General features: G+C 41.8%; 1 protein-coding gene across 1 annotated transcript in view; it reads left to right on the top strand.

The window, feature by feature from the left end:
* The window catches only part of LOC113128612 (microtubule-associated serine/threonine-protein kinase 1-like), a 69,823-nt gene that overhangs the window by 9,885 nt on the left and 32,527 nt on the right, over positions 1–27,411 (top strand). The window contains 4 exon segments of the mRNA XM_026304069.1: positions 17,198–17,286; positions 17,964–18,039; positions 18,555–18,627; positions 26,105–26,265. Coding sequence (XP_026159854.1) covers positions 17,198–17,286; positions 17,964–18,039; positions 18,555–18,627; positions 26,105–26,265 — 399 coding nt within the window.

Below are 27,411 nucleotides of genomic sequence, written 5' to 3'. Positions count from 1 at the left end.
GGCATTTCACTCAGTGTGTGTGTCTTTGTGTACATTAAAAGATAAGATGTAATTCTGTATTTTCTTATTGTCATCAGCTCTCACAAAACACCAAAACCTACAATGAATTGTAATGAATGAATTGTAATGAATATTGCATATTCCTTTATGTCATAGAGCTTCATTGTTGTTGGAAAAAGTGTTAAAGGCACATAAATGATTTACTGCACTGTATCAACATGATTTATTTAGAGTCCATCTCACACATATCTTCCTGCTGCTGTAAATTGCCAGTGTGTGTGAAAATTGACCCACAAAAACTACATTTTCTACACTAAATTTGCTACACAGACTTTACATTAGTCGAGTCAGTTAATTCTTGGTTGGGGGTTTTCTCTTTGGGGGATTTGTTGACAAGAAGACAAAAATGGGACATCGCAAACTTCATTCTTTATCCTTATTTCAGTACTAGTATTATCATGCAAGGAACGTACACAAAAAAACAAAGAATGTCGCACACACCCAGCTGAAAACCAACGTGCAGTGATCTTCTTGCTATCCTGTCATTCACATTAGCCTTCATTTCATTGCTATCCACCTCTGATAGGCTTTCACGCTTTCCTTCTCCCACATGCTGTTTCTTTCTTTCTTGTTCATACTGCATTGACCCCCCTTCTTCTTCTCTCTTGTTCTTTCCCTGTCTCTCTCTCTCTCTCTCTGTACCCCAACCCCCCCGCTCTGTCACTCCACACTTCCTGGCTTGGCACGATACCCTTGAGAGCATCCCCACAATCCTCTTTCCTTCTGAGAGGGCAGCCTTTCTCCATCTGTGACACAGCTCTCTCTCCCATGCACTTTTGCATACATACTTGCATGTACAGAGTCACGGTGAGACACGGGAGAGTGTGTGTTCTGATGTGTTTAACTAGCCAAAGGAGGCTGACATGCCGGTGTGGAGCGTAATTGCTACCTTTTGATTGCCTGTGTGTGTGTGTGTGTGTGTGTGTGTGTGTGTGTGTGTGTGTGTGTGTGTGTGTGTGTGTGTGTGTGTGTGTGTGTGTGTGTGTGTGTGTGTGTGTGTGTGTGTGTGTGTGTGTGTGTGTGTGTGTGTGAAGTCTCAGCTGCTCTCATCTGCCAACTCAGCCTCGGCTTCTAGCAACATGTTTCGACGCACAAAAAGGTAAACGGCAACAATCTGTCTCCATGCAGTCTTTGTGATCGGTGTGCTACCCTGCTGTTGTTAGTGTGTGTTGATTTATCAGAGGAGGTTGTTGTGTTTTTCCATTTCCGTCCCTGCCAGCTATCATGCTGTTTCACAGTTGACTCCTTGTCTCCATTTAGCTCCAGCAATATGGTGTGTGTGCTTGTGTGTGTGTAGTTAATGTATGTACATGCATATGTGCATAGGTGATGTGTTTCTGTGCATACAGTATGTTTTTACATCTGATGAGCATATGCCTGGAGGTCTTTAAAATATATCAAGGTTTGATCATGTGTTTTTCTGTTTTCATATTCCAGCATATTGTGCCACATTCATAGACTCATCACATTATTTCTATCCTCTTTGAGTTTTACTGTTGTGATGCACATGTGCACGAGGATTTAGTCTGCTTTAGATTATGGTTTATGAGCTGATGATGTCTCTCTCTCTCACACACAAGAACACACATGAATATGAATTTACACAGATACCTTTCAGTGTATGTGTGTGCTTGGCTCATACCCTGTGTCACAGATAGCATTATGAACTGTAGGCATTATTGTCAGCATCCAGGGAGTGCTAGTGTAGAGCAAACAGCGGATTTAGCACAAATCCTCACTCTTCTTCAGGCTTCCTCCTCAACTCTTTCACTCCCTCCTACCTTCTCTCTTGGCTTCATTTTCTGTCCTGAATGTCACATATCTGTCCTCCATTTTTCCTCAACTTGTTCACATCCTCTGTGTGTGTTTGCATCATTTCGTCTTTTGGTCTTTCCTAATTTCTCCCTCTTATCCTCATTCACCTCTCTTCTCCCTAATGTGCTATCTGTATAGACCCTTTAGTCCCTCCTGTGGCGCTTCATGTGAGCTTCATCTCATCTGATCACAGGGGGATTAGTCTGAGTCTTCACTGTTGCTCCCACTGTGCAGGGATGAAACAGCAGCCACCATTCAGACTGTATGTGTCTATGAGTGAATGTTTCTGTGTTTGCTTATGAGGCTGTACATATGTGTTTGCTGTTGCCTTGTAAGAGCTTATTATGTTTACAGTGTAGGTCTTTGTTTTTCTTTCCTCGGGTCTACTGTACAAGTGTGTGTCTTTGCCTGGGCAGGTTTTTTCTTTTTTGTAACTAAATCACTAAATTATTTTCATTGTTGCTTAAGCAGTTGTTTATTTTTATAGCCAATAATTTGCTTACTTGGAAAAGTGAAGTGATGCAAGAGATTTAACCTTTGTTTATTTTTTCATCAGATAATTTTTGATTTAAAAGTAACCTTAATCTGAAAGTTTGTGTACGGCACCAATCAGGCAACATTTGACAATAGATATCTTTGTCTTATTTCGCTGGTTAAAGTTCTTATTAAGCAAGATGAGTCTGTAGCCATGTTTGCAGGCTTTACTGTGGGCACTACCAAACAGACTGCTAAATGAAAAGAGTAAACGCGAGTAAGAGAGAGAAGATCAGGCATGAGACAGTCAGCAGCAAAACTACAGGAAGAAGATGGCAGGATGAAAAGCAGAGCCTGAAGAAGTGTCTCATCCTGCATTCAAGAATAGTCCGTCGAGGTTTACAGGATGATACACTCTTCTTCCTTCTTGTTCTCCTTACCTGAAGGTAAACCTCTGCTGGTTTGCTGTTTTGGAAAGGAGGCAGAGAGATAGGAAAAGCACTAAGAGACTAAAGCTGGATGACAAACAAGTGAAGGAGTTTGTAATGCTTTTCTCTCCAAGAACATGAGAGTGTCTGTTTATTTCACCCACTCACATTGTACATATAATGCATACACATGATTACAGTCACACATGCAAAACACATAGGACATTTCTTCCTGCTCACGGACACAATACACAGTGTATATGTTCATTTTTCCCACGTGCACCAAAAAAAAAAAAACACTACAATTCAGTGGAGCTATCATAGAAACGTGGTTTGTTATTTATTTAGCAGTAGCTTAATTTTGCTGTGATCTCTGTGTAGTTTTTCAATCTTCACCACAGCCAACATGTTGAATATGTAGATACCACAATATTAATATCAGCACATCTTCAGTGATCAGGCTTTTAGAGGTTTGTAAATGAAGGTGCTTTCCCAGATATATCTGTCTGCATATTGTTCTGCATGAGATTAAAAGTAGGACCATGGTTGGCTTCCTCCTTGCAGAACCAGATGCATAAACCATGGATGTTGTAGATTCAGGGATGTACAATATATTTGTGCAGCTGTATTGCTTGGCTGATTTACTGAATGAAGGAGCTGTAGAGCGAAGGAGAGTATAGAAAACACACAGCATTAAACATGGAAACTCCTCTCAGTGTTCTACTCCTGTTGTTTGTACCATGACAGCACCATCTGTTACTGGCTGGTGTTCAGGCTGGCCTTAACCAAAACCCACAGGCTGTTGTGGTTTATCTTTGATATAAGGATGACATGATAGCACAACTTCTCTTTTATTCAGCTGTAAGCTGGTTGACAACTTGGTTAACATGAGTTGAATGAGAATGAAATTACCCAGACTACGATAGTAGACTAAGCTACTATCCATCCATCCATCCATCCATCCATCCATCCATCCATTTTCTATACCCCATTATTCCTTAACCAGGGTCACAGGGATCTGCTGGAGCCTATCCCAACTCTCTTTCGGGTGAAAGGCAGGGGTACACCCTGGATAGGTCAACAGTCCATCACAGGGCCACATAGAGACACACCACCACACACACTCACACTCACTCCTATGGGCAATTTAGAGTCACCAATCAACTTGACATGCATGTTTTTGGACTGTGGGAAGAAACCGGAGTCCCCGGAGTAAACCCCCGCAAGCATGGGGAGAACATGCAAACTCCACACAGAAAGGCCAGGTTGCAATCCCAAAACCTTCTTGCTGTGAGGCAACAGTGCTAACCACTCAGCCACCATGCTGCCCAGAGTTACTATCTATTTATATTATTATTAAGACAAGCTATGAAATGATAGAATTGGTACATAAAGACCACAGTCTCAAAGTTACTGTACTGATAAGGCCATAAAGATTTAATGCAGAAATTGCCTGACTAACCAATAACTGAGCTGTCCTAATTACACCTGAGCAAATTCAATCCACAGAGGAAGACCAAAAGATGCTGTTGAAAACCCTGGAAATAAATTATATAATACAGTGTTTCTGAATTACCTTGTTCCATATTGGCTGACACTTATTTGTTGGTTTAACTCTAGTGTAAAACTGTAGAAATGATCCAAACAATGTCCACATGTTTCTCAACAAAGTGGAATGTGCAATCGCCCCGACACACTTGTTTATGCTGATTTATGCAGGGAATGCCATCAAAAGTGCAACAGACAAATTCTGACCTTCTGTCCAGTGGGTTACTGTTGTGCAAGTGTCATAGAGTATTTACTACATGCAAATTAGACACTAAAAAGTAATTAGTTTCATTATAGCCTGTTTTTAGTGTCATTAGTGCGATAATTTGAAGTCTAGTATTACTATGCCATTATATTAAAGGTGCAACGTCTAAAGTGTTAAAGATTTAGGTTTCCAGGTATGAGCCAGTGTTTGGTGTGTCCTTTCTGGGCCACTGTACAGACATAGTGGTGCAACATGCCTGTAAGATGACCCGCTTCCTTTGTAGATTTAAGGTTCATTGTAAGATTGTAAGCTTACAGATGTAAGCTTCAGCATTCACACTATTGTTATCCTGCGTCTTTATTAGTGTGTATGCTGATTCAGCATTCACGGTATTGTTATCCTCACTCTTTATTATTGTTGGGATTGCTGTGCAAACAGCAAGCCCAAGATATGTTCTTCGTTTTTTCTCTTTATTGTTGGGATTGCTGTGTAAACAAGATATGTTCAAGATATGTTCTTTTATATGTTCTCTTTATTAGTATTCCGCCGTTTTTCGGTCGCTATCTGGTCCTACACCATTCGACATAGAAACGTCATTTAAACACTGTCGCGTTCAGCTCGATGAGGAAAGGGTTGCTTCCAGAGAACGTTAAAATCCCCTTCAACTTTTCCTTCTTTCAGCTTTAACTGTGTCAGCATACTTTCAGCTAGAAACACCATTTGACCTTTAAACGGGTCAGAAGGCATTAAGTCTTGTATTCAGCTTTTTGATATCTATTACGGTTTTTCTTTAATCGCAGTTTACGTTTTATGGGTTTTTTTAGGCTTTTTCTGATTTAACATTTTTGTTTCTATGGGAACGGAATGTTCACAGGTAGAGTGGTGACATCATTGCTAGAGTGGTAGAAGCTGTTAAGTTTATTGAAAATCTTTCTCTCTAACTCACCGTCATGGCCGCAATTTTGCCTCTTCATACACCATTTTCTCAAAAGTAGTAGAGATTTTTGTCTTTCAGGTAATGCTGTTCTCATTTTGATAGGACCTACGGTTTTTCCACCAGGTGGCCAAACCCACAGAGAGTGACTGCTCAATCTCTCATTCACTCCCATTATGAAAGAGCTCCAGGAGTTCTGGTGAAAAACACAAATGAAGGCTGTTTCTAACTTGCCACCAATCCATCATTTTTTGGAGTATCTTCACATAAAAATCATCAGTCTCTATGTTGAAGCCTCCTGGGCCTTATAGTTTTTCTATAGTCCTCCTTTTTGTGAGGTGAAGTTTTCTCAGCTTCTCCATTACTGTGCCTGTAATTTTGCTTTGAAGTGCTGTGTCACTGTCACTCCCACTCTGGGCTTAGGTCACTATAGCAACAGCTCAAACAGCTGTTTGTGGTTGGTAATTAGACTGACTGGCTGTCTAGTGTCCACTGCTGTTACACATGGGGACCATTCTCAGTTATTTAGAGCAAGTGAATGCACCTTTCTAAAGTATAATGAACACTCAAATATCGTTCCAAAGTATAGTGACTATTTAAACTTAAGACTTAGCTTAGTTGAGGGCCATCTCAATGCCAGACAGCATGTTGTGCTTTCAAAATAAAAGCCTTTGTTTAGGATTCCTTCAAAATAAAAGCCAAGAAATAATAAACAGAGCTTAAAATGGAGTTTGGCTATTGGCATACAGCTTTTAGGCACTGACTCAGGCTGTTTTAAATGTCAGCCATGGTGTCTGCTCCCAAAACATTGTCAGACTTTCATAATAAAAGTCTACAACCATTTATAGGAAAATATTATATATTTGTAAATTATAAGTAATATTCAAAATAAAGTCCAGATTCTAGTATAACGTCCCATGAGTCTCCTGTAGGACTTTGTCCTTTCAAAATGAAAGCCCTGAAATAGCATTTTCTCAACAGAAGAGCCCTGAAACAGCAACTCAATATTAAAACGGACGTTGGTTATTGGCATACAGCTTCAGGCACCAAGTGAGGTCATTTTCAATGTCAGCCATGGTTTCTGCTACCAGGGCATGGTCAGACTTTCACAATAAAATTCTACAAATATTTATAGTATGATATTACATTTTTGTAAAGTATAAGGAATATTCAACATAAACTCCACGTTCTAGTATAAGTTCCCATGAGTCTTGTGCAACTCTTTGTCCTTTCAAAATAAAAGCCCCCTCACCTACAGTTCATAGTTCTCGATTATTCCAACTGCGTCAGGCGATTCAAAATGTGCTTCAGCTGTTCGGCCAGCGACGCAGTTTGCCTCAAGCTTTTTGCAGCAGTCAGCAATCCCAATGCGATTTCTTCAGAAATTGCATCGTCTAGTTATTATTATATTGTCTTCCATCTGTTTTGTGGCACCTAACTACCCCTACACACTTTAAGCTAGAAACATGGTTCCAACTCTAAAGTGTTAAGCATGTTTTGGTGACCCTTGCTATGTCTTATGTTGCTTCTGTCTCATCTCTCTGATTTTATATGAATTTTTAAAAATGTAAAAAATCCCATTGGAATGAATGGGACAAATGTGTCGTGCTGTAATCAGCTAGACGTGTGTCTCTTTTATGGGATAAAAACAACAGCACTCTCAGCTGCAGTACGATAACTCACTGGTAAGGTGACTGTTCTTGAGTCAGACAAGCTGGGTTCGACACTCAGGCAAAGCAATGTGAAAAATTGTGGTTTCTGATGTTCTTAAACATGTCCCAACTTCTGAAGGGATCAATATATATTTCAAGCGGCAATAAGAGCGTGCTTCCAGCAATCACATGCATTTTCCCAAAGAAATGCCTTTTCTAGTTTGTCATGAGGTTTTGGCTGCAGATTATTTGCTGTGAATAACGTCACTGTACGATTCAGAGAACCTTCCAGGTCTCCACATAAATCAGTTGCAGAGAACTGAGATTGCAGCAGCCACAGACTCAAGCTAGAGAGTGTCTTATGCAGACAAAAAGGAAACCAGGAGATGAGTGACTGATAGTGACACATGCAAAAAGAGCCAGATAGGTCTTTGCACTACTACAACTTCCTCATGCATCTCTCTGCCTGAGGACACACTTTCACACCTTTAGCGGACATTTGGCAACACCTTCACGTGAAGAGAAAGTGTGACTAAAATAGATGTCTGGATGTTTATTGGGCATGTTGTGTTCTGTGGAGTGTATCAGAGCAGTGATGGGAACATAATCTGTCATCTTAACCAGAGATCTGCGCTGTTAATGATTTTAAGCTTTTCCTCTGTTATAGGATGTTACAGGATTTGTAAAGCAGCTCATATAAACCTGGTTAACCTGTGTGTTTGAGTAATGCAGATACAAAAACATAGTTTATATTAAAACAGAGTATATCCCAGGTTTTAGTGCGGGAAAATAATTTCACATCTAGCTTTTTCTCAGCTTTCACCTCATGGTCTGGAGACTAGAGGAAGCAGATAAAGCACACAATGAATAAACATAAATTGTTGTTTTTGCATTTGTTTGTGTACAGAAGTTGAACAGAACGTTATTTTAGCTTTAGAGCTGCTAAGCATATTTTTAGCTTCACAGATATATGTGAAAGATATCTTTCACAGAGATGTCTAGAGACGTAAAGAGATGTCTCACCCTGTCTCTGCATGTAATCCCAGACTGACTCCATGATGTTGATCATGGTGTTCACAGACCTGAGAGGAGTAGGATTTCCTCATTTAGCTCTCAGCAAGTGAAAATGATGTTTTGTAAAATGTGAAACTATTTCTTCATGTTACTGGGCACACAATTAAAGAAAAGACAGATGTCGGAGCTCTTAAAATCACAGATTTAAGAGAAGTGTCCACAGTGACCTGGCAGCCCAGATGTGCAATACAGTAACTTGGTGGGGTCACAGCTGGAGCTTGTTCTTCTTTTAGTGGACTTAGATGAATCCAGAGATTGACAGACTTCACTGCCACTTTGTTTTTTTTTTAATAAGTCAGCCATTAACTTAATGAGGTCAGGTACTGTATTACTGCAGTCACAACTTAACATCCTACCCATTTTAATATTTTCAATTACCATTCTATTGTAACCTGAGAACTGCCCCTTAGTCACAGCATGAATTGTCAAATTGTTGCTATTTTTCTAATATGCTGAATTGACTCAGTGACTCATTCAGTATTTCATCCTTTTTTCTGCCTTTCTCTCTTCATCTTTATTCTTCATCAACTTGCTCTTGTACAGCTGTGGAGCTATGGTTGTTACTGTTTTGGTGAACTTCGTCATCTTTTTTAGTTAGTCTCTTACATGGTAATAACAGCAGAAGCCTCTATTTATGTCTCTCCGTGCTCATTGCATAACAACAAAAAAGCCATGTCTAACCCCTGAAGCAGCCCCCATCACCAAACTGTCCAACCAGCGTCTCTTTTTGTGTTTTTGCTTCCATCTGGTGCCTGTCAACTTCACCCTGTCATCCTCTCAATTGCCATCTAAATGACACTTCCCGACTTTGGGATCGATTTAGACCCCAGCAGATGATTTGGACTCAGTAAGAACAGTGGATTTTGCGTAATAGGATGCACTTCCATCCTGGGACCAGCCTGAAAGCTTTTTAAAGAGGAAGCATTTTATGCCCTTTATTTCCTGCCCCATTTCCCTCAGCTGTAAACATAGAGTCACCTTTAAAAGGTCCTGAGGGAGAGACAGAGTCAGAGAGAGGGGTCACCTGACTGGAAGTGAGTCTGGACAGATCAATGGGGAAAACATCAGGAAGGTCTGGTGTCTTGTGTGCCCCGTGAGTCAGGGCATAGAGCAGAAAATTACACTGCTGACTGACACACACACACACACACACACACACACACACAGAGTTAATAATCTGCTGGGTAAAACATATTAGGCATGCACAGGTTATGACTCGCACCTGTCACAACCTCACATATGCATGCAAATGGATAGATCAGTTATGATCCAACGGCACACACACACAGGGGGAAGGGAACACACGTGGTTACTTCCACCGGGTAAATGAACTGCTCTTTGTTCCATTAATTGATTTTGTGTAATAAGGAGGTGTTCTGTTGAAATTGCTTATCATGTTTTTCTGTTTTCATCATTAACCAGCTGTTGTAATGAAAACGCTCAATCTGACTGTAATGGAAATCTGTCAGAGGCCTTTTTGTTTGGACAGAGCTTCGCAGGAGGACTGGAGAGGACAGACCCCTCGATGAGAAGTCTTTTAGGAAATAATGAAATTAAATACTGTATTATCTGGTCAGAGCTAATCACAGGCTGTTCTGTCCTCCAGTACATTTATATAGAACAGATATGATTGAGGTCTTTATTTAATGGAAATAAGTACTGTAAGAATTATCATATAATATGATATTGATATTGGTGAAATTGGTTCTGGTCTTACTGAGCAGTATTCATTCAGCTCTGTTTTCAGTCTGGATTTTCCTTTGGAAACCAAATCTCTAGGACTGTACAAACATTTTAGGCATGAAAAGTAAAGTGAGGATACAGATTGTTTAACTTCATTAAAGTGCAGAAAGCAGTGTTTGGTCTGACCACACTTTGCCTTCAAAATAGCACCACTTCCCCCAGACACACAGGTACAGTTCAGCTGTGGATTTAGGCCGTCTCATCCTGTCTCTTCATGTAATCCCAGACTGACTCCATGATGTTGAGAGCAGGGACCTGTGGGGGCCAAAGGTCCTTCTAGGCACAACTGAATGTCTGTTATGCATTTTTCATCCTTACACCACTTTCTGTGGATAGAGAAGTTTTTCCGACCGGCACTGATGTACTGTACGTCTCCTGAGTAGGCTGGGACTGGCTCTGACCCTGTAGAACAGAGTCCACAAACCTTTAGATGGATGAACCCGCTGTTTGGTGGGGATACTTTATTCATTTGCAATTAGTTTATTTTACATAAAACTACATATTCTAGCAATAAAGATAATATTGGATTATATACTTTTGGCAACAGTAAGAGTTTACTCCACCTTTGGAGCCTGTTTTCAAATGTGAATGTTTGTCTTGTGTAAACTTGCTTGTATGCAGGTGATATGATACACAGTCCTGCTGTTGGTTTTAAACTAATCCACTGGTTAACAGTTGGTGACAATAACTCAACAAGAAATCTAGCAAAGCACCAACATAACCAAAGAAACATGGACATAAACTCAGCTCTGTAAGTGAAGGCTGTCGACACTTGTGTTAGGCCTGACAATATACAACATACACTGAGACATCTGGCATGTAAAGATAATTTTGTTCGTTGACAAAATAAAACCCCACAGGTTTCCTTTAATTGCTGAGATCTGGGAACATTAATAAAGGTTTGTCACACAGGTTTGAAAGAATCCCCAAGTCATAAAGGAGATTAGTCAGATTATTCATCTCTTAATCTGACTTCTGTAAACATCTGTCACAAATGAACTGACTCCATTATTCAGCTCTGTAGTTGTGTGTGTGCGGTGTACCTGTGCAATAAGGGATTGATGCCAACATTTCAGGTGTGTTTACCTTTTACGTTTTATCTGCAGATAAAGTGATTTCATATAAAACTGTTGTCTTGTTTCCAGTCGTCTCATTAAACCATTGGAGTGAATTTGTTGTGTTCCCAGCTCTGAGCAGTTACCTCTGTGAGTACAACACTATCATAACCAAAGATCTGAATTGTTATTAACCAGATGTCTCCCTCAGAGACAACATTCAATGGTCTTGGAAGCTGTGCCTGTTTTTATTATTGGGCAGGTGTGTAGTTGTCCAACTCTAACTTACAAATGAGAGATTGTTTCAGTACCAGGGAAGCAATGGATGTGTGATTTTAATGACCTGTATCCAAGTGTTATTCTTTGTATAACTTTATTGCTGTAATTAGTGTAGACAGTTTGTGACAGTCCTGGGGCAGAGTTCGTTTTTTCTGTGTTTTCCACATTCAGGGCCACGTATGTGTGAGAGAGACTAATGGCCCAGTGCCAGCTGAGGGCCTGCAAGGGAATAATTGCTCGTCAAAGCGTCTGCACGAGTCATTACCACAGATTTAACCTCTGACCCTGCCACAGCGGGCTGACCAGAGCACTGAAGCCAATGGCAGCTCTGGGTTTCATTATTATGAGCGGCAAGACACAGGCAGGGGTTGTTGGCTCACATCTATGTGTGTGTTTGCGGTTTTGGCTGGTTCTGTTTTTCACTTGGTTACCTCTGACATTATTATAATCATTATTATGTTTATATTATCCTAACATTGGTGTGTCACCATGCAACCCAGGATTAAGTTTACAGGCAGCTTCTTTTCCCCTCCTGGCGCTGTGACATCCATTTGCTGCACATAAGTCATAATAAGGAGACTGGGTTGAGTTAGTTTGATTGTACAAAGCACTTTGACCTAAAGGATTTATTCTGCGTCCCATGTGTTTGCTACTAAAACACTTATTTAAAGCAGCATTGCACATTTACACATTAAACATTAGCATTTATTGGAGTCATGTTTACAGTCACTTGGCAAATGTAGGTCCAATACTAGATCCTCACTCCATTTATAAGCAACATGTCTGGTTCTTTAGCTGATAAATGCTGCACCGTGTTACTGTTAGTGTTGCTGTTGGGGGCTGAATGGGTTGAATACAAAGGGTTTATCCTCAGCTTTTTGTGGAGCAGCTGCTTGGATTGAGTCAAAATAATTAATGTAATAAGATAAACCGAAACACTTCAAACGAAGGTTGTTGGCTGGAAAACCATAAGAAAAATGTATAAATAAAAACGATTATCTGTGATGTTGTCTCTACAAGTGGCACCTCTAACATTATCCATACTGTACAGGTGTATGCAAAAGTTAAGACTTACTTTTAATTTTATGAACCTTAACAATAGAATAAACAGTAACTGGAAAGTCAGTAACTTGAAATCCACCACCTGTGGGAGCTACTGGCACAGGAAGACTCACAGATAGACAGAAAAACCTAAAGATTCCTCTAAATATTCACATGCATGGGGATCTGAAATAGGCTGGCTTCTTTAGCAGGACAGAGATCCAAAGCAAACCTCAAAATCCACCACAACGAAAGACAAGCTGAAGCTTTTGGAACGGCCCTCCCCTGATTTTACTGAGCTTCACTGTAATTTTGTGGAGATCATGAAATAAAATGTTGGTTTAAAAATGTTGTTTTTTTTTTCTTTCACTGCACACTTCCTTACTTATTCCTTTTTGTCCTATACCTACTTGTTATTCTGGAGGTGTTTCTCAAGACCCCCTCGATGCAAAATCCTCCAGCATCCTGTAAGACAATCGAAAAAGATAGATTTGTCTTGCACCTTTTGACAGACTCAGCCAGACACACCTAACATTATCACACATATGCACTTTCCTCCTTCTCTCTCACATTTTAAAAGTTGTTTTTGATTCACAGCTTTTTCACCAGCTCTGTTGTCCGTCACCAGAGGCCCACACAATAGCAGCATGCAACAGTGACCCCAATGACTCACACTGCATCTGACTGGCATCATGACACACCTCACCACTGCTCCGCTGTCACACACAGATTGAGTTTGCATGATGGATTACACAATGGATTATGATGGATTATACTGACATTCATATAAACACACACACACGTTTTCAACAAACACTGACTCAGAATCATGTTGATATTGTATTTTTTGGCTTCACTGGTCTGGGGTCAGAGCTGATTCAGTCTGATATTCACGCTCATTATTTTATTTAGGATGACGTGTGTTTCTCCTCTTGAAAACAGAAAACACTTGGAGATGTCACCGTTTGCTTCTGTGTGAGACTGTGTTGCTATGGTAATGTTATACATTCCCCTTCATCCTCTTCTCGCCCGTTGCTCTTTGTCTTTCTTCTTGGTCAATTTATTGCAGATAGACATATTTTTTTCTGGATCACCAAGGGTTGGAATATTTAAAAAGGAGTTTGGAGTTTAAAAAGGAGTTGTTTTTTTTGAGTAAATCTTCATCTTCTATTCAAACTTAATTTATGAGTAAACTGAATGAATCTAAAACTCATCACCTACCTCAAAGCAGAGGTGATGGGTGATTATAGTGCAGGACTGGCTGTAAACTGACAATATGTTTGCTTTTGACAACAAAAACTAGAGTAAGCTTCAGATTTATGATTCAAAGTCTCTCACTTCTGCACACACATGCACACAAACACACCTGAAACATACTGAGGCAGGATGAGTCCAGGATGCATAACCATAAATGTGACAGAGTAACATACACACACTTATGTTTTCCCTCCACTAGCAACAGATTCCCTTCTCTGATCTCCTTTGCGTTCCCAGTCAAATGAATCTACAGCATGTCAGGTTTTAAGCCTTTACAGGCACCTGTCCTGTGACCTTCACTTACTGTAACCACTATTGCTGCTAATTATGTGTCCAGGATTTCTGTGCAAGACTGAAGAAGTGGGGTTAACGTGGACTCCTTCAATGTGCTGCATTACTTTGCTTTTTAGTTTTTAAAAATAGTTAGATATTTTATTTTATCAATTAATCTGCTGACCATTTTTACTATTAATGAATTAATAATTTACTATATAAAGTATCAAACACAATGTGGCATCATCAAATTGATTTGTCACCAGTACACCAAAACATAAAGTTATTTCGTTTTCTATGACATAAGACAAAATAAAGCAACAAAACATTTTTACTTGGAAATTCTTACATGCTGGAGTCGACTCATTGATTAATAATAACTGATTGTTTCAGCTCTAACAGTGAACAAATTCCTGCCCTTTCATTCATTTCCATTCACTTGCACTGTTGTTTGGAATTGCAACCTCCTTTGATCTTTATTTTCATTTTGCTTTGTTTTGTGTGTCTATTTTCTTGTACACTGAGAAACCTTGGCACAAAAAAATCCTGGGTTAGTTTAGTTGTATCCTGTTTTATTTAACACTGTTAAAGAATCATACAGAGAGAAATCTATTCCATACAATCACAGACCCGCAAACATCAGTGAGGATACTAAAGCAAATGTGTCAGACAACTTCAAATTAGCTGTTTTTAGGACGAATGCTGATCCCTGTCCCCCCCACTAGACTCCAGACAAGTGCTGATCGATCAATGTTCTGGAATATTTGTTTATACATTACACAGGTGAAGTCCACTAATGTTAAAAAGTTTGTTTAAGGGTGTTAGTGAATACCAGCTCTTGTCTGGCTCCATAATGAGCTGCACATAGTGACATTACAGTACTTGAGTTAATGCTGGTTGGTGTTTGAAATTAAAAAGTACTTTGATGCATGTTAATTACTAGTAGCATTGTACCTGAATCTGTGAACTGTCAGTGATCGAATGTCACTGGGTAATTAGGCACCAGGTCTTAGTAAGGAAGAAGAAAGATTTCTGATTCTGTGGTATTGATTTTTATTACCCATCATGTGTCTGACTGCAATGCTAAATTAGTGTAGTACTGTTTCCATATGCCACCTGTCTGACATCTGTACAGAATATAAATTTTCCTAACAGGACTAACTGGTAGAGAAGAACCACAAGCTGCTGCTTTGACTGTTTAATTCTCAGTTTGTTGTGTTTAAAAGCATTTCATCTTTGTAAACTCCATGTCTTAAAATACAAGTTGTTGTGTGGTTGCATAACAATAGTCTGAGGCCTTTTGCAAATTATTGACTTCTGGAAAAGTCAGATAAGGGTGGTTAATTCAGAACTGGAATACAACAGCTGTGTCACAGATGGATGTTTCTAACCTTCCCTCCACCTTGCTGTGCCTGTCGTATGTGCTCATCATAGCTTTAGCAGTAACACAAGTACAAGGACCTTTACTGGTAATAAATAACTGTCTGGCTGCTGGAGTATAGAATAAAGAGCAGCACTCCTAGTTAACCTTTTTACAGTACAAATGCTTTGGGCCAAATGCCGTTTTGTGGCGTTCATTTAAGATAATGTTAGAAAGCACAGTGGCTGCAAGAGGCTTCCATCTTTATGGGAAGATTAGATTGTTTTGCCCTGGTGGGTTTTCATTTTGTTTCTGTCTTTAAACGTTGAGCCGACTTTCCAACAGATATATCTGTTGTCAGAGATTGTGTGTGTGAGTTTTTTACTCCCCCATTTTAATTATTCATCATTTAGAGTCAAGTTGGATGAATTTGAAAAACAGAAGGAACCAAAGAGAAACACGTTCATGGTGATTTATCAATAGATGGTTGTAAGATCTATTGAGACTGAGAACAATGAGCATCAGGTAAGAGTCAGAAAATAAGATACAGGTGAGATTAAGTTTCTATCTCTGTAACATGTGGTTTGCAACATCACACACTTTACCTAAATATGAATCACTGCCATTTGACCATTTGCTTGGAGAGTGGAGCTGCTGGTGATGAATCATGAATCAAAAGCTAAGAATATGTTCTGGAGAAAACCTTGACTAGATTGAAAAGAGCAGCAATAAAAATGTGGATTTGAGAGTCCACAGGTTAAGGAGCATAAGAAATGAAAGACGATTGCAGGGATAGCATAACTATGGGAGAAGATGAATATACTGTACTTCTCTGTTTTGGCTTGTTCATTTTACTTCTCTCGCCCTTCCCCCCCTTTTCTGTCCATCATCTTCTGAGAGCTGTAGCAAAGGATGGTGCTGAGCCATTTTCAGCGGCCTGTCCAAAGCTAATGCATTTGCCTTAAATATTTCAAGACACTCATCCTCTGTTCTGCAAGGTTGAGTACAAGCTCTTCCTCGGCTGGAGCCCACAGAGGCGCACTGCCACCGATAAAATCCTGCCCGGGGTTTGATGTCTCAGTGCTAGAAACAGCTGCTGAAGACACACATCAAAAAAGAGGGCGAGATAAAGGAGGATGTGGGAGGATGGTTGTATAGATTATAGATCAAATCACCAACCTGTGCATTTTTCTCCTTGTGTGATCTTTGTGCTATGATTTATGCACCTCCTTCATGCATGTAGAGCAGTGTGCTGGCTGATGCAAAGTGGAGCAAACTTAATGTTTGTCAGATGTGGTTCTGCTCTGCAAAATCTGTTCCAACAGGCACTCCAGCCAAGCGCATACACAGACACGCATGCCTGTGAGCAAACCCTGTGCACACATGAACATTACACCTGAAAAATCCACTTCCCACTTTGAGAGCTGTTATGTAAGACAATAACTGTTCTGTATATGTGTGAGTGCATGTGTGTGTGCTCCTTTGTCAAATGACGACACACCCGGCAGCAGGAGCCTTAAAGTTTTAGTGGCAGCTCTTTATTATGAGCTATACCTCCCCTCCCTGGGCCTTTTCTTTCCCCATTTGTCTCTCCACCCTTCCACTGCCTCGACGGTCCTGCCACTGTTTTTCATGGCAGCAGCCATTGTGGGGCTGGACCTAGAGGAAATTAAAAATCTTTTTTGCTTTCTAGTTCTCTCCTGTGGGTGGGTGGATGTCAATAACATGTTGTATTACGTCCTGACACATGCGCTCACACATCGACATACTGTACTGAAAATAAAAAACACACACAATCACATCCAGCCTAACTGTGATACAGATTATACATTTACTCAGGGTGATGGGTAAGCATACAGCCAAACAGATGCGGTATATTCATTAACCTGGGGGTTACTGAGATGTGTGTGTGTCCACTCTCTTCTATCTGGTGTTGATGGAGTCCTCAATATAATAAAGACAAATATTGACATGCTTTTTGTTCTCATATGTGTTCTAGCTGCAGAACCAGTAATAGGAAAAGCCTCATCCTGACCAGTACATCCCCCACCCTGCCACGACCGCACTCTCCACTGCCTGGACACATAGGTCAGTGTATAGAATGTAAAGACATGATAATGCTACATAAAACAGGTTTATTATGTTTGCGGCTTGGCCACTGTTCAACACCTTTCTTAACGTTTAATTGTGGCATATCACTGCACTGGTTAATGTGTCTTCTTGAAGCAGTAAACACATGAGAACATGAAACCTGAAAATAGACTTAAACTGATAATATTTACCTATAACCTTAAATATATAAAGGGAAAAGAGCAACTTTACACTACGTGGATACTAGTGTGTGTAAACACACTCAATGTATTAAACACTATTTTAACACCTAAATATTCAGTTAAGTTGCAGGTAATGACACATGACCTCACAGTTGTCATTGTAAACAATATGATTTCCAGCACGTGTTTTCAAGGCCCACAGATGTCAGAAACACTGACCATCACTATAGCTGGAGCTCTAACAAATCCTGATTCAACTTAGCCCTCAGCATAGTCTGAGATGGTGAATCTGGAGTGACGTGAAAGAAAAGAAAAGAGTAGGTGTGTGGTGATGTGGAAAGGTTTTGGTACAACTGCAAGAACTCAGTTGTCATGTTAAGTTCTTAATCTTCAATTTAACAATGCAGGACATGAGTATAGTTGTTTTTTCTTGACAATGACAATATTTTTCTGCAATGACTGAATGTACAGAGTTTATATGTATTTCCATAGGAAGCAGTCCGTTGGACAGCCCACGCAATTTCTCACCAAGTGGGCCCGCCCACTTTTCCTTCGCCTCTTCTCGAAGGTTGGCATCTCTCCTTTATTCACATGCTAAGTCACATGCAACATTACCAGAACAGTGCAAAGTAGCTGAGTGAAACTGTTGATAGGGTTATTTTTATATACACACACACACACACACACACACACACACAGTGACACTCGTCAGGGACCACACACACACACTTGCAAAATGAAACTTCTTGGTGTTGTCTTTTCCTGCGCTGCTCCCACCAATTGTCTGTGTGACTGAGGCGCGACACCGGGCCAAGATGGATGACTCAAGGTGCCAGGATTTTGCTCAAACGTGTATCCCTCATCGTCCCCTTAGAGAAAGTGTCAGACTTCGGGAAGGCTGGAGAAAGCCTGAGGGACCCAGAGACTAAAAGGAGCAAAAATGTAATTGGGTACACTGAGAGAGAGAAAGGTGGTGGAATTGCTTTAGTATAACTGATATTGAAGTTCTGGCTTTGGAAAGTGATAGAGGAAAACACTTTTCTGAGTCTAACATGTTCTCTATTTCTTCGTTTCTTTTCTCAGAGCTGATGGTCGTAGATGGTCCTTGGCTTCTCTGCCTTCCTCAGGATATGGCACAAATACACCCAGTTCAACGGTAAGTTTAAGAGGAAGATGAAAGCCCCACATTACAAGTGGAGTACAAGCGCTTTCTCCGACTAACCAAAAAAAAAGAAAAAACATTTTAACAAGTATTTTCAATCCAGCATCCATGTTTACATTCATGTTTAATAGCTACTGTAGCGTTCTTTTTCTTCCATGTCTCTACTGCTGGATGTTCAGCACATCGCGCCACCTGTCATTAAATTTGATTCTTTGATTGAGTCCCTTTTGTTCTTCTCGCGCGCAGGGTTTCTGAGTGTATGTGTGGTTATCATTACATGCCACTACTTTATGTCCAGGGAGCTTGGACGTCTACTCTCCACGCTGACGCAGGCTCGACGTCAGGTATGGCTGGCACAGTCGCCCCTGACGGAGGCTTGCAGAAAGACCCCGAGGAGCGTTCCCGTAGTCCCAGGGGAACTTTTTGGTGCTGCTGCGCTCGAGGCTCTGGAGCGTACAGCCCAGGCTACACGGACAAGACAACAGCTGGCTGGTCTTCACAGGCGGACCCCTCTGCATACTGGCAATAGTGTGGTCACGACTACTCACCGGGGATACTCCGTTCAGGCTGACTCCTTTGTGGAACCTCAGCGACCGGTGGTCAGACCAGCCCATAACCAACGAAACCAGGTCCAGGCTCCAACCTCGCATCTTCCTCGGGCAGTACCACCTGCTTGGCGTCCCCCCAGGCCCTCCAAGGACCAGCGGGTCCGGAACTGATACGTCCAGGCCGGTAGTCAGTTATTTTACCCCAGAACAACTCAATTACTGGGCCATTCACACCCCAGACACCTGGGTGCTGTCCACCTTGTCTCAGGGATACCACTTACAATTCCGACGCCGGCCCCCCATTTCTGGCCAGGTCAGGATGACTATCATCCACGATCTGGCCAGAAATGGGGGGCCGGCGTCGGGATACCACTTACAATTCCGACGCCGGCCCCCCATTTCTGGCCAGGTCAGGATGACTATCATCCACGATCTGGCAAAGGCTTGGGCACTGAGTCGAGAAATCTCTACCCTGCTGGCCAAGGGTGCTATAGTGCCTGTGGACCCCCTGACAGATCCAGGGGGCTTTTATTCAATATATTTTCTTGTACCAAAGAAGACAGGCGATCTACTCCCAATTTTAGACCTGAGAGGTCTGAATCTGTTTTTAAAGGTTATTCCTTTCCACATGTTGAGCACCAAGGAGGTGCTGCAGGCAATTTCCCCAGGCGATTGGTTCACTAACCATCGACCTGAAGGATGCCTACTTTTATGTGCCAATTGCACCTCGTCAATGGCAGTTCCTCCGTTTTGCCTTTCAGGGGAGACACTTCCAATTCAGGGTTCTTCTGTTCAGACTGTCTCTGTCCCCCAGGGTTTTCACCAGGTGTGTGGCAGCGGCCCTGTCTCCCCTGCAGGCACAAGGCTTAAAAATTCTCCCTTACCTGGACGACTGGCTGATTTGTGCACCGACCCGCGATCAGGCCCTTCGGGACACACACACAGTGCTAGAACATATAGGCCGTTTAGGCCTACAGGTGAACCTCGACAAGAGCAACCTGATTCCCTCTCAGGAAGCGACCTTTATCGGAATCACTCTGAACACTGTCACTATGGCGCTTGCCCCTCACCGCAACATGTCAGCAATATTCTGGAAATGCTCCCTGCATTCCAACATGGCAGGATGTTGCCTTTCATCCACTATCTTCGCCTCCTGGGCAGACTGACTGCTGCTGCCAGCGTAGTGCCTCTCGGGCTGCTTTCGCTGCGCCCCTTGCAACGGTGGCTGAACGGCCTGCACCTAGACCCCACAAGACAAGCGCACAGATGCAGAATGCTGCGAGTGTCGTCTCAGTGTCTCACATCCCTGTCGCAGTGGAGAGACATAACATACATTATAAAAGGGGTTCCCCTAGGTGCTCTTCCTCCTCGGAGGGAGCTTGTATATACAGATGCATCTCCCACGGGCTGGGGAGCAACATGGCAGGGGCGAATAGCACAAGGTACGTGGTCCCCACAGCAAAAAAGAGAACACATCAATGTACTGGAATTGATCGCTGTGCGGTTGGCCCTACAGCACTTCCTCCTAGATCTGCAAGGCAGGCATATCTTGGTGCGGTCCGACAGCACCACTGTGGTCTATCATATCAACCACCTCGGAGGGACCAGATCGATGAAGCTGATGCTATGGACTCGAGAGCTGCTAACTTGGGCAGCTTCTCATTTTCTCAGTCTGAGAGCAGTTCATATTCCAGGGGCACAGAATCAGGTAGCGGATTTCCTGTCCCGTCAGACACCGCTACCAGGGGAATGGAAACTCCACCCAGAAGTGGTGGAGTACATTTGGGAAGTTCATGGCAGAGCAGAGGTGGACATTTTTGCCTCAAAAGAGACGGCACACTGCCCTCTCTGGTTTTCCCTGACAGACAGCAGCAGCCCACTGGGCCAGGACGCACTAGCGCATGACTGGCCCAAGGTTCTCATTTATGCCTTCCCACCACTGTCACTAATATTCCCAACACTCCTGGGAGTCCTTCAGAAAGGACACAGACTGATCTTGGTGGCCCCCTTCTGGCCAGGGAGGACCTGGTTTCCACTGCTGCGCAGACTCTGCTGCGGCTTGCCGAAACGCCTCCCCTTCAGGAGAGATCTCCTATCCCATCTGGGGGACCGGGTACTACATCCCAACCCCGATCGCCTCCAGCTCTGGGTTTGGCCACTGCAGGGCCCGGCACTTCCTTTTCAGAGTACCTTGGGGAAGTAGGTCATACGATAAGTAATGCACGAGCACTGTCCACTCGTCTGTTGTATACCAACAAGTGGAAATTTTTTGATAGATGGTGTCATGGCAAGAGACTGGATCCTGTACGCTGCCCGGTCTCATACATCCTTAATCAGGGACGTTCTCCATCTACTCTGAAAGTATATGTCGCTGCAATTTCCTGTTGGCATGATGAAGTGGATGGTGGTACCACTGGCCGTAGCAAGCACATCTCCTTATTCTTGCAAGGTGCCCGACGACTGCACCCACCTAGGCGCCCCATAGCACCGACATGGGATCTTTCATTGGTGCTTAATACTCTGCGGGACCCCCATTTGAGCCCTTGGCAGACGTAGACCTTAAGTGGCTGTCGATGAAGACTGACTGATGGTTCAGGAGTCACACTCTGGCATGCATCATTTATTCCTAAGGTGGCTTCATCAGTTGGCCACATTCGTCCACTGCAGCTTGCTCGTTTTGACACAGGGACCCCGTCTGAACCACTGTGCCCTGTCCGTGCGCTAGAGAAATATATTAGCACAACGGCAGCTGTTCGGAAATCTTATGGACTGTTTGTGTGCTTCTCAGGCCCTCACAAAGGTCAGGCACTCTCAAAGCAACGCCTTGCACACTGGGTGGTTAATGTCATAACCCAGGCTTATGCCTCACAGAGTAAGCTACCACCACCTGGAGTGAGGTGCCATTCTACTAGGAGCCTTACAACCGCGTGGGCTGCAATGAATGGAGTACCTCTGGATATCATATGCGAGGCGGCATCCTGGACGTCGACGGACACCTTTGCCAAATTCTATAGGGTGAATGTGGTTACACCCCAGCCATTAGAAGGGATCCTGCGACAGCATCCTTCTTCATTCTAGTGAGATGGCTGCGATTCTAAGGTCTAAGGATTCCTCGTGACCATGTTGGTATAAGTCATCCAGTGCTTCAAGCACCGCCTCTGGCGACTGTAACTGCGGTTCTATGAATCCCTGATGACCACCAGAGCACTCGGTCCCTCAGAATCCTCGTGTTTTCGCAAGAAGAGCAAGGGACTGAGCCTCCGGTGTCACGTGATCTTATAGATTCACCAGGTCACCGGGGCGTCACCGGAAGGTCACAGGTGACTTTGTTTTTATTAATACTCGGCCTACGCATGTGCAAGGATGATCATCCAGTGCTTCAAGCACCGCCTCTGGCGGTCATCCGGGATTCATAGAACCGCAGTTACAGTCGTAACTCTTGTTCTATAGCGAGTCCTGATTGTTAGGCCAGTGCTTTGCATTGTTTTGCATTGGCAACTGTGTGTTTGTAAATGGCTGCATGAGGGGCAAAGTGTAAAGTGGTAAATGCGGAAAATAATTCTTTTACCATTTAAACCCAAGAAGCATCTATAGCATCAACATGTGCAGATGGCTGTAGTTCAGGTGGAACAGTGGGCTGGTCATTATTGGGTTTGCAAGATTGATGGCTCAGTACTTGTGTCCTTGAGCAAGACACTGAGGCCCAAATTGTTCCTGATACATGTGCATGTGGAAAAATGTGAATCGCTTTGGACAAAGTAACATTTTATAGAGCCTGCATCAGAATAGGTGTGTTTTCTTTAAGTTCTCCTTTAAGGGGATGACTGTCTATGCACAGATGTGACTACGGCATTTGCCACTTTCCTGCATCTACTGTGTGCTATCACTGTCCTCTCTCAAATGTAGGATGGAGCTTGCTAAGTGTGTCCTTGTAATACAAAACTTGTGACTATCAAACTACACACTACAGTTTAACTTCAGACTCCCTTCAGGAGTCCCCTGAATTAAAATGTGAGCCTTCAGGTTCTGATTATGTTTATTCAGTTTCTTTATTTTTCCCTTCTCTGTATCATGATGAAGGAAAAGTCAAGTTTTGTCTCACTTCCAGTTTAAAGACACTAGGAAGGCAGTATTGTGAGATCTGCACGTTCTTTTCTTGCTTATTTCGATGCATTTAGTAAGTCATGAAATCAACACACAAAACTGTGTTTTTATTTTGCCTTCCTTTGCTAAAATGATGAAGTGGTTTTGCATGAATATATAGTTCGCTCAGAGAATTTATTTGCATTTATTTCCATGCATAAAATCAGCGGGTGCCATGCTGCTTATAAATTCATGCTCTGAAGTTGCACGTTCTGCTTTTGTTTCGCTTTGAAATGATTACATGCTGCACTAACAGCTAAATGCCATGCATACACAATCACACACACACACTTTGTGCTGTGAGTCGATTATTTTAAAACCTTTAGTAATGAAGAACATGCATCACATGTAAACCAAAACTAAAAATAACACTTCAGTTGCTAAGATATCATCAACCTGATTTATCTGTGATGATGACTTGGCCTTCCTGAGACAAGTAGCGCAGGGATGAAATGAAATGCAACCAATCTGCCTTTCTGCCTCACAGTCACACATAGTTCCAGTAGGTATCACTCTGTCCATCACTTTATCCCCAGAGAATCAGAGATGGATAATAACAAAGGGCGACAGAGACAAAACACAGCGAGTGTAGGTGGGAGTGAAACGTGTTTTGAAGCAGACAACAATGTTCACTTTTGTCCAACAGAAATATGTTTGGAGCATAAGAGACTACTCAGAGAAATGAGCACTGCTAAGGCCCATTTGCTAAATAGTCCATTTGAGAAATGGACCTTAATGCGTATGACGCTAAGGTGGAGGCAAGGTGTTGACTTAAAATCCACTCCCTGTACACCTCAGTGCTTCCTGAACACAATCATTTCCTCTGCACCTTGGCCGCTTTTCACACATCATTTCTTTCATTGACTGTCTCTCATGCGCCTCGTCACAGCAGCTCATACAGTGCAGTACAGACACATGGTGTAGGTGACTGATTGATCTCTGTTTACTGCTGCAGGTTGTTGATGTTTTCTCAGTTTCCCTGTGCCCTTCTCCACCTGCATCACTCTTCTCTACATTTATGCAGGAAGAGTTCGATTGTAAACTGTTGTGAGTGGAGTTAAGACGTAAAAGGTGAATAAAGTTTAAAGGCTGACACTTTATCGTGAAGAAAACTACAGAATGACAGTATACGTAAATTCCAATTTCTCGTTGTTGCAAATCTGGTTGAACATTGCAGCTGATGCTTTAACATTTATACCAGGACAATGCAACTCAGCTGTTTTATTTTTTTATTTAAGTTTCAAATTCATTCATATCAGTTTACCATCTCATTAAAATCAGTTACTGCAAGTATGATAAACAAAGGGGACATAATAAAATTTGTTTATTCTTCAAAAAAGTGTTTTTCTTTATTGCCATTTCCTTTTTTGTTTGTATCAAGAATCAACATATTCAGAAACTGAAAATCTCTTTGGATCAAACAAAAAAACTATATTTTGACAGGAGATAATCTATTTCATACTTTCATAATTTAAAATATGCCAAAAAAATGAAGCCCCATAATGAAAATTATGAGATATTCACATCATATCCTTGAATAGTAAGTAATGAGTTTCCAAACATAAATGCAGATGTAAATAATTGATGAATGATTCTAAATAAAACAGTAGAAACGTGTCATGTGCTCACACAGTTTGAGCAGCAATGTCCATCAACAACCTCTGGTAAAGTATAAAATAGGTTTTAATACTTTGTGGAGTATTTATCATAAGGCAAAAACATGCAGGGAATAGTTTCATATTCTGGTTTTTTAATATGTGAAGAAATGTTAATAAAAAAAAATAATAGCAATGACAATCATAACTGTGAACCATTTTTACTGTATTTTTTAAATATGCAACTCCAAGGCATAAAGATCCAGCTGTGTCACAGAAACTGGACTTTAAACAAAGCTTCAGTCTCATTTTTAAAAATCTCTTTTCTAATCTGTCCTTCCTTGTATCTTCAGTGGGATTAAAGATGCAATGAAGACAGTCTCAACCTGTGATTGTATGAAAACCGTCAAACCAATATGGAACATTTATTTATTTCTGGTAACATCCAATGGCATTTTCTGAGCTCGCTCTGTCTCCATGGAGCTTCTTAATTGATTTTCTTGACTAGACCTGCTGCTGTCACAGCAGCATCATTTCAGTGCCATTCTGAAGCTTGTAAGTGCACACAGTAAGACCTGAATTGAGTTTCTAATGGATTTTTATAGCAGAAATTGTTATGTGGCCAAAGCCAACTGTGGTGTCCCATTGGGAGATGTGCTCATTAAACCTCCCATTGATTCAGGCAGTTTTTTCTCTCTTCTGTGCTGCCTTTTGTTTAAGGCAGAATAGCTCTGCCATTAACCCCCTGAGGCACCAAACACTTAAGGCAGCAGTCAACTTTCACTGGTGACTCTTTCATTCCCTTCAGTTTTTTTACTCAATTTTTTTCAGTCTACATTTTTCTGTTTTTGTCCTCCTACACTTACTCCTCCTGGATATTTTTCTTGTTTCGCCACCTCTCTCCTTTTCTTTCTTTTTCAACTTTGTCCCTTTTTTGTTTCAGTTCCACCCACTCATACAACACACATTATTATAGTACACCTTGTGCTCTCTCTTCTTCTCTTCTCTCCTCTCCTCTTTTCTTCTCGTCACAACATCGATCAAGGTGTCCTTTCTATTTGTTGTTTTTGATGTCTTCTTCTTCATCCCTAGTATTGATGTGGAAGCTGCTGCAGACAGTTTTAAAAAGATCTAGCAAAGAGCACTTCGCACTTAACCTTGTCTCTTTTTCATGTCTGTCTCCAGTCATCCAGCTCGTCCCAGGAGCGTCTGCACCAGCTGCCCTTCCAGCCAACCATGGACGAGTTGCACTTCCTGTCCAAGCACTTCGGCAGTACAGAGAGCATCACGGACGATGATGGGGGCCGACGCTCACCACATGTCCGCCCTCGCTCTCGAAGCCTCAGGTGAGAGCATGGGCACAAGACAGTTTCAGCAAATGAAGACCCACCTTCAGCCCCACCAGGCTTGATTTAATACATGCAGACTTTGCTGCTAATTAAATCTAATGCTGTGAAGTGATTTTCTTTTTTTCACATACACACACGTACAAAATATTCATCTTTTAAACCATCAGGTTGTTTTCTGGCTGTGGCACTGACACACAATTATTTATTATTTAAGGAGTTGCCATTATTGCTCAAACCCATTTTTGTAATTAGTTGATTCGTGGAGATTATTTTGTGAAGAAAAATACACAAAAGACGCCAAAGACCATTTTGCATCCATTTAAGTTATGAAAGGGGCCTCACAATGAGTCTGTGGGAAAAGCTCAACACCGTCATGTGGAGATGTGGAGGGTCCTCAATCATTTATTTACAGCGTAAACCTTTTTGTCACTTGTTTTGTATAATTCATCTTCTGTGTGTCTCAGCAGTGTTGCATGTTTCATTCTCTGCAGCTCTTTGATGAAAGGAAAGGTTGAGATTATTAGCTTTTTTCATTAAAAGATACGTTAAAATCACATTCTTCCTCAACATATCCCATGAAATGATCTAAATAACATTGAACTGATCCTAATAACCATTGCCTAATGTAGGTTATTCCTCCACTGCTGTAGAAACATGATTTAAAAAAGCATCAGTGCCTTATGGAGGTAGTTAGCACTGTCACCTCACAGGAAGAAGGTTCTGGGTTTGAATCCTGTTTGAGGATGGGGTCCCTGGAACGGTCTGTGTAGGTTTTTCTCCAGGTACTCCAGCTTCCTCCCACAGTCCAAAGACATGTTTGAGTCAGTTAGGTGTGAATGTGAGTGTTGGTCTGTCTCTGTGTATCAGCCCTGTAGATTTCTGATCTGTCCAGGGTGTCCCCCACCTCTCACCCAGCTGGGATTGGCTCCAGCCAACAATGGATAGATGGTTCATTTTGTCTCAGTTCCTTATTCACCAACCTGCTGCTGCTTTACAAAACAGAGAGTGTATTCACCTGCAGCTGAAAATAGAAATGTTTTAGGAATTTGTACATACAATATATATGCATATCGTTTTAAGGATGTGTGTTTTCAGTTACTGGCTTGGGACAATGTAGAGAAAATACTTTTTTGATTAATGGGT

The sequence above is a fragment of the Mastacembelus armatus genome, chromosome 1 (assembly GCF_900324485.2).
Source record: "Mastacembelus armatus chromosome 1, fMasArm1.2, whole genome shotgun sequence".
Taxonomy (NCBI): domain Eukaryota; kingdom Metazoa; phylum Chordata; class Actinopteri; order Synbranchiformes; family Mastacembelidae; genus Mastacembelus; species Mastacembelus armatus.
Note: the sequence above shows the minus strand (reverse complement) of the source record. Positions and strands in the feature narration are given on the sequence as shown.